At 41.9% G+C, this 8,027-nt stretch overlaps 1 protein-coding gene across 1 annotated transcript in view; it reads right to left on the bottom strand.

Annotated features, from left to right (window-relative positions):
* The window catches only part of xpo4 (exportin 4), a gene marked incomplete in the record, with an annotated part of 131,137 nt that overhangs the window by 12,333 nt on the left and 110,777 nt on the right, over window positions 1–8,027 (bottom strand). The window contains 2 exon segments of the mRNA XM_014028491.1: window positions 104–190; window positions 353–559. Of these exon segments, the coding sequence (XP_013883945.1) occupies window positions 104–190; window positions 353–559 (294 nt within the window).

The following is an 8,027-nucleotide window of genomic DNA, read 5'->3' as shown; positions in this document are numbered from 1 at the left end:
GGTGTACCTAATAAAGTGGCCGGTGAGTGTATATGTATATGTATATGTATATATATGCAGGATAAGACCCTCAGTGTAAACAGGTTTAATTTGAAACTCTCACCTCCCCCAGGTAACAGATCTGCTTGTGAGCCACTTCTACAAAAACCTCAATGATGAGGTTGATTGTCTCTGGTGTGTTGCTGTAAACCTGGAAGAAAAAAAAATCATCTGTTTAAAGAAGAAATTTACTTTTAAACAATTCCTAAACTGAACAAGACAGCTGTAATGATGTTTTTGATTGAAATGCTTTGATTTTAGATCAGTTCCTGAATATTTCACCACAAAGCATCCCGCCGTCTTTAACTCTTACCTCCATGAGACCGATGCAGCTGGACAGGAAGTCCATGAGGAAAGAGAAAAGCGACGCCACGTTGTCGATCTGTGTGGCCTCGGCGATGCCGCACAGCGCCTCCAACGTGGCGACAATTTCCTGTTTGACAGCCTCTTCCTGGCTGATCTGAGCGAAATTCTCCTGATTGATGAGGTTGAGAAAACGCTGCTGTAGAGGATGAAGCACCTGAACAGACACATCAACAAACCAGGGTTCTTACAGTTTAAAGGAAGTTAAATTTAAGACTTTCTAAGACTTTTTAATGCCAACTGAAATTAAATTTAAGACCAATTTCATAATAAAACACAAATGACAAAAAAATACAACTGTGGCAGCAAGTATTCAAATATTTTGCTAATAGACCAATTGTTTTATCCATATTTAACAGCTTTTTCATCAAATATAGCAAAAGCATTCTTAGCAGTTAGTTTAATGACCCAAAAGTTGGAGTTTTAGGACCCACAGTGGGGTCTTAACCCCAATTTGCTGTAGATGAAACTTTAAAGTGCCGGTGACATCAAAATATGTAAGAAAAGTTAATGCCTTTTTGAAAAGACAACATTATTAACATATTATAAAACAAACTACACATTGCTCAGATGGACAGCTGTTGAGATATTTGCATCTAAGTAACAGGAAGTCATGTCAAAGGAGAATGTCTGCATGTAAATATAAAAAAAATAAATGTTACCAATTATTTTAATATTTGAGATAAATTACAATCATCCTACTTACAAAATAGGCAATATGGCAGAAAAATGTATCATAATAAGTGATTTATACAGTGGGGAAAATAAGTATTTAGTCAGTCACCAATTGTGCAAGTTCTCCCACTTAAAAAGATGAGAGAGGCCTGTAATTGACATCATAGGTAGACCTCAACTATGAGAGACAAAATGTGAAAAAAAATTGAGAAAATCATTTTGTCTGACTTTTAAAGAATTTTTTTGCAAATAATGGTGGAAAATAAGTATTTGGTCAATAACAAAAGTTCATCTCAATACTTTGTTGTATATCCTTTGTTGGCAATGACAGAGGTCAAACGTTTTCTGTAAGTCTTCACAAGGTTGGCACACACTGTTGCTGGTATGTTGGCCCATTCCTCCATGCAGATCTCCTCTAGAGCAGTGATGTTTTGGGGCTGTCGGCGGGCAACACGGACTTTCAACTCCCTCCAAAGGTTTTCAATGGGGTTGAGATCGGGAGACTGGCTAGGCCACTCCAGGACTTTGAAATGTTTCTTACGAAGCCACTCCTTTGTTGCCCTGGCAGTGTGCTTGGGATCATTGTCATGCTGAAAGACCCAGCCACGTTTCATCTTCATTGCCCTTGCTGATGGAAGGAGGTTTGCACCCAAAATCTCACAATACATGGCCCCATTCATTCTTTCATGTACACGGACCAGTCGTCCTGGTTCCTTTGCAGAGAAACAGCCCCAAAGCATGATGTTGCCACCCCCATGCTTCACAGTTGGTATGGTGTTCTTTGGATGCAACTCCDCATTCACTTTCCTCCAAACACGACGAGTTGTGTTTTTACCAAATAGTTCTACTTTGGTTTCATCTGACCATATGACATTCTCCCAATACTCTTCTGGAACATCCAAATGCTCTCTAGCAAACTTCAGACGTGCCTGGATATGGACTGGCTTAAGCAGGGGGACACGTCTGGCACTGCAAGATCTGAGTCCCTGGCGTCGTAGTRTGTTGCTGATGGTAGCCTTTGTAACATTGGTCCCAGCTTTCTGCAGGTCATTCACTAGATCCCCCCTTGTGGTTCTGGGATTTTTCCTCACCGTTCTTGTGATCATTTTGACCCCACGGGCTGAGATCTTGCGTGGAGCCCCAGATCGAGGGAGATTAGTAGTGCTCTTGTATGTCTTCCATTTTCTGATTATCGCTCCCACAGTAGATTTCTTCACACCAAGCTGCTTGCCTRTTGCAGATTCAGTCTTCCCAGCCTGGTGCAGGTCTACAATTCGGTTTCTGGTTTCCTCCGACAGCTCTTTTGTCTTCACCATAGTGGAGTTTGGAGTATGACTGTTTGAGGTTGTGGGCAGGTGTCTTTTATACTGTTAACGACTTCAAACAGGTGCCATTAATACAGGTAATGAGTGGGGGAAAGAGGAGCCTCTTAAAAAAGAAGTTACAGGTCTGTGACAGCCAGAAATCTTGCTTGTTTGTAGGTGACCAAATACTTATTTTCCACCATTATTTGCAAAAAATTTCTTTAAAAGTCAGACAAAATGATTTTCTCAAATTTTTTTTCACATTTTGTCTCTCATAGTTGAGGTCTACCTATGATGTCAATTACAGGCCTCTCTCATCTTTTTAAGTGGGAGAACTTGCTCAATTGGTGACTGACTAAATACTTATTTTCCCCACTGTATCAGCCGATAAAGATAATCATTGATTCATTTTTAGACCTATTTCTTTTTCTCCTTTATTCACGTCTTCCTCTTGAGTTGTTGCACTCATTTTTTCCTTTCACGCCACTTTGTTCTTTTTTGTTTTGAAGCAGTCACGAGGCCCGGTGGTGAAACATGAAACTGCTGCTGCGCATGTTAACAACGTTTTGCTAGTTGACCAAAAACTGAGTGAGTTTGATGCCAACATTGCTTAGCTGGGCTTTAGCTGCTGGTTAGCTGAGAGCTGTTACTGTCCATAATTTTTATTTCCCTACGCACATTTGTTTTACTGCCCCTCTAAAATGATTGTATTTTGAATCATAACAGCTGATAAGCTGTATATGCTGAGAGACTGTTGTAAGATCAGGTGTTTGTTGTGTTGGTAAACTGTGCACAGGAAAGAAGAGGCAAAAAAGCTCATTTTTGTTTTTATCTGGCAACTCTGATGCTGATCTTACTCATTCATTGATCACGTCGGTATGATCACAGTTACATCTGAACCTGGTGAAAAAAATCCTTCGAACCCAGGATGTTTATTGCAGAGTGAGTAGTACAAAAACACTCTGCTGTCTGTAATTTATTGTAATTATTGTTAGTTTAGAAGAAACTTTAGCCGCAATTGTCTGTGCGCTCATGTGCACTTTCACACCTGCGGCGTACTTTACACCTCCATGGGGGATGTTACAGAAAAGACCTGGTTTCAGAATGTGCCGGTGTCAAGAGACTGATCAGCAGGGACGTATAAACCCTGGTTTATGCTTCCAGTCACACGTCTCGTTCCACCTGCTGAGGGACAAAAAAACATGCAACCACCGTCTGCTCTCCCGCTGCTCTCCCCCGGTGACTGCCGTCTTGTGCATGGCCTCCAGTCAGAATTGTGAGATGCTGAGCTCACAGCTCGGAGCGTGTGATTGGTCAGAACTGTGGTGTCTAAAGTTGGTTGTTGTTCATTGTCTAATGTTTTAGGTGCTGCACTAGTTCAACACAGCTGAACCTAAGGAGTGCTTCATTAGTGGGTCTCTGCAGACCTGGATGGTAAACTGAGAAGGTAAATCCTATATTTGGACCAGCTGTGTTGAAGCAGGGACAAAAGTAAAACTTGCAGGAGACCGGTCCTCAAACAGTTGGGCATGGCTGGGTTAGAACTTTGTGTTTGTTCATGAGGATCACCTGCACTRCTGCAGCGCTGAGGAGCTGAAACTTCAACCAGCTCTGCCTTCTGCAGCTTATTTTGTTTAAAATGTTTTTTTGCCTGAAGCCAGTTGTTAAAAGAGCTAGAAGAGCAGCTGATCTGATCCTATTGAATGTGAACACGCAGCTGATTTTCAGATTTTCACGTCTTTTTTTAAATTTACATCACCAGCGTTAACGTAAAAAAAAAAGCGTTTCCTCCGCGGACTCTTCTTCATCCAACACGACACTGATCACTGAGTGATAAAAAAAAAAACAAACAAAAACAACAACAACAAAACAAACAAACAAAAAAAACCCCCACAATATCCAGCCACTTTTATTGCTGTTTATATACTTATATGAGCTGTGGGAGGACAGAGGGAGGATCTATGATAATTTACAGCCCACCGTGTCTTCAGCTCGTTTATACTCGATCAGGAAACACGTCCAGAATGACACAATCTCCAATCCGCTGTCTCACGTCTAACTGAAGTATAATCCAAGCTTAAATGAGCGACTGGATCACAACAACAATGTTACGTTTTCATTGAAAACCATCTGTGTAAACGTGTAAATCAAGCTGTACTCATTACTCATAGCAAATGAGTAGCTTACTGGAGATAAGAAGGTGGTCTGGAAGAGATGTGGAAGTGATCATCAGTATGTCTGTGTGTGTTTAATTTGTCCTTTTCTTGTTTTTTTTTGTAACCCTAACCCTTATGCTTAATCACATGAAATGTTTGGATGTTTTTACCTTTTTGTGTATGTCACAGGAGTTTATAAAAATCACACACAGACAGAATGAGGCTCTTCCTGGTGGACCCATGCTGTGGATTATACTCCCTTTGGACACTTATTCACATTTTGTTTTTTGTCTTTCATTTTTAGATCTCAGACAAAGTTAATCAACTTTTATCTGCACAACTTTTTAGATTTTTTTATCCACTTTCAATAAAGTTTCATCTGTGAACACAAAACCTAAATTGCACCACCAGGGTGTTTTCTGTCATCTTTCCTTTAATTTTACTGTGCTGATTCTGTCTGTGCACAACATGAAAATGCACAAGCAGAGCTAAACTTAGCGTTGTAAAATGAATCCCCTTCCTGTCCTGGAAACAGCTGGATCAACGACAGGTTGAATTACTGGGATCTGGTGGTAAATACTGATCTAAAGGATCAGATCCTGCCTCTTTAGGAGTCAGGAGTCATACAAATCAGAGTAACTGAGGTTGGTGTTTGATCAGTTGTCAGGTCGCTGCTCTTCCTCCTCACAGAAACCTGTCAGAGTTTAGACAGAACACCTGTCTCACTGCTTCACCTCTCCTCTAATACTCTGGAGCCATGTGGCTTTACACCCTGGCTTACTACAGCCAGCTTATTAGGACAAAAACCTGCAGGATCAGAGTGAGGATCAAGTTACTGACTACATCCATCCAGTCCTATCAGGATGAGGAGTTTCATACTGCTAAATAAATTTAGTGGAAGACAAAAAGCTCAAATAACTAGGTTTAAATGCCAACAAAAGTTCAATCTTTTAAGCTTTATCAGCTACAAAAACGCAGAAGTTGTGAACTAGGATTTGTTGTGCCCAGTTCCACTGACTGATATGCTTCAGTAAAAAAATAAAGTTTTTTTAATCTGTTTCACTACTTTAGATCAGTGGTTCCCACTTTTTGTCTTCTGACCCACAAAATATTCATGGCAAAAACTTGTGACCCCAAATATTACTGGTCTGAGTACATGAACTTTGTTAATAACCCTAAAAACACAGGATTTTTGACAATCTAAACACCTTGTACACAAATATAAATACTTAATTTTACTTATTTTGTGTTTTTGTAATAATTATAGGGAAAATATTACATCAGCAATTATTTTAGTCCCTTTAAATTGATTTCTGGAGATTATCCAAGGTGCTTCATGACTCATAATTGGGTCCCAAGTCCAAATTTGGGAACCAATGTGCAGTGGTTCCCAAACTTTTCAGCTTTTGACCCACAAAATAGTACAAAACAGTAGAAGAGTGCCTCCAAACATTTGTATCAGGTCAACAAAACATGGGCATTGTAATAATATTTATTATTCTACATTTATCCATTTTAAATACACTAACCTCACTCCTTTGTAACAACTAAGGCAAAAATGTAATTAATTCAGAAAATCTTTTCAGGACCCCACCTTGACGTTTCGGGACCCCACTTTGGGTCCCGACCCCAACTTTGGGAAACACTGGTTTAGATGAGTTCTTTGAAGCTGATTTTAGTGGAAATGGTGAGATTATGATCTCCACTCCTCTCCTGTTTGGGTTTTGGAAACCACAATTCCCACCCTGACACAGCTCCTGTTAGACAGCAATCTGATCAGATCAGGACATTTCACTTTGCACATATCTAATTTACTCTTCTACAGTTTGACCAGATACAAACCTTTAAGTTTTGTTTTATGCTGCATTCACACTGAACGTGTTTTGAGCATCAAAAACGCGTCAAACGCCTCAAGTCAGATGTTTGTGCTGTTTGAGGTCAGRCACTCGTCAAAACTGTTCTCGAGGTGAGTCATGTGCGTCAAGAGCCTCTGTTGTTTTCCTCTGTCGGTCTCTGTTTAAAGGTGGATGAAATAAAGGAAGTGGCTTTGCTTTATTTATGAGAGCAAAAGCATGTCAYGCTCACCGGATAATTAATTCACCAGATAGTTCAGAGACATTCTGAGTTTGGTGAGTTTCATCACCCAGAAGCTGTGAGCTGACTACCGGGTTCCTACAGTTAAAGCGTTAAATTTACGACTTTTTTAAGACTTTTTAATGCCAAGTGAAATAAAATTTAAGACCAATTTCACAATAAACAAATGACAAAAAAAATTAAAACTGTGGCAGAAACTCATGAATCAAAGTATTTTTGGTTGAATTATGAATTATTCAACCCAAGTTTGTTGTAGATAAAACCTCGAAGTGCCTGTGACATCAAATTTTTGTTAGAAATATGAATGTATTTTTGGAAAGACAACATTATTAACATATTAGAAAACGAATGACACATTGCTCAGATGAACAGTTGCTGAGATATTTGCATGTGAAATAACAGAAAGTGGTGTCAAAAGTGACTGTCTGAATGGGAATATTTCAAAAAGAAATATTTTTTAATCAATTATTTTAATATTTGATTCGAATTACAGTCATCCTACTTACAATGTGTTAACATTTTTAAGACTTCTGAAGATTGATTTAAGACCTTTTAAGGCCTTATTTTTGGCTTGATGAATTCAAGGCCTTTTAAGACTTTTTAAGGATGTGCAGGAACCCTGTGACGAGGCTCGCTTTCAGAACTATTTTTGTCCCGTTCCCCGACTGCCATTTGGGGAGGGGGTCCTGAAGAAGGGCGGACCGCCAGGTGCGGTCCTGGGCTGTGGGTGGGCTAGGGGCTTGGATGGTTGCCGGGGGCGGGGCTGGCTCTCCATCCTCCCTGGTGCTGCTTGGTCTCCTGAGGTGTGGCTCTTGGTTCCAGTGGGTGGCCCCCTGGCTGGGGTCGCTGCTGGGTTCCAGGGGGTGGACGGCTGGGGGGCACTTGGTCGCTGGCGGTGTGGTGGGGTGGTCATGGGTGTGGCTTCTCTGCGGCRGGGGGCTGGCCGGGCGTCCTGGTGCGGCCCGGGCCGGGCCTTGGCTATCTGCTCCTCTCCATCTCAGAATGACTGGGTCTACCTCCTGGGTTTGGGTGTGTGCTGCCTCCAATAGGGGGTGGGTGCATGTCCTGGACCTGGGGGGTATACAGTGTGTATCAGGGGTATGAGTGGAATGTGGCGTCCTTGTATGTCTTTGACTGAGTGGGGGTGAGGATGAGGGTGGGATGGTGCGATTGTGTATGTTTGGGTATTTGTCAGGCTGCGGTCTGGGCTGCCCCTACTGCTGGTTTATCTGGGGGGACCGCTGCTGCTCGGCCCCCCGGTGGAGTGTGCGGCTGGCCGCCAGCATGCTGGGGGTTCCCGGGGTCTGGGGCTGGGCGCTGGGGTATGTGCCGGCCTGGCCTGGTGACTGCCTGTTGGGGCTCGGGGCCTCTGGGCCTGTCGGGCTTTGGCCTGGAA

This window comes from Austrofundulus limnaeus, unplaced genomic scaffold (assembly GCF_001266775.1).
Source record: "Austrofundulus limnaeus strain Quisiro unplaced genomic scaffold, Austrofundulus_limnaeus-1.0 Scaffold769, whole genome shotgun sequence".
In the NCBI taxonomy this organism is placed as follows: Eukaryota; Metazoa; Chordata; class Actinopteri; order Cyprinodontiformes; family Rivulidae; genus Austrofundulus; species Austrofundulus limnaeus.
The sequence above is the reverse complement of the archived record's forward strand: the minus strand, read 5'-3'. Positions and strand labels throughout refer to the sequence as shown.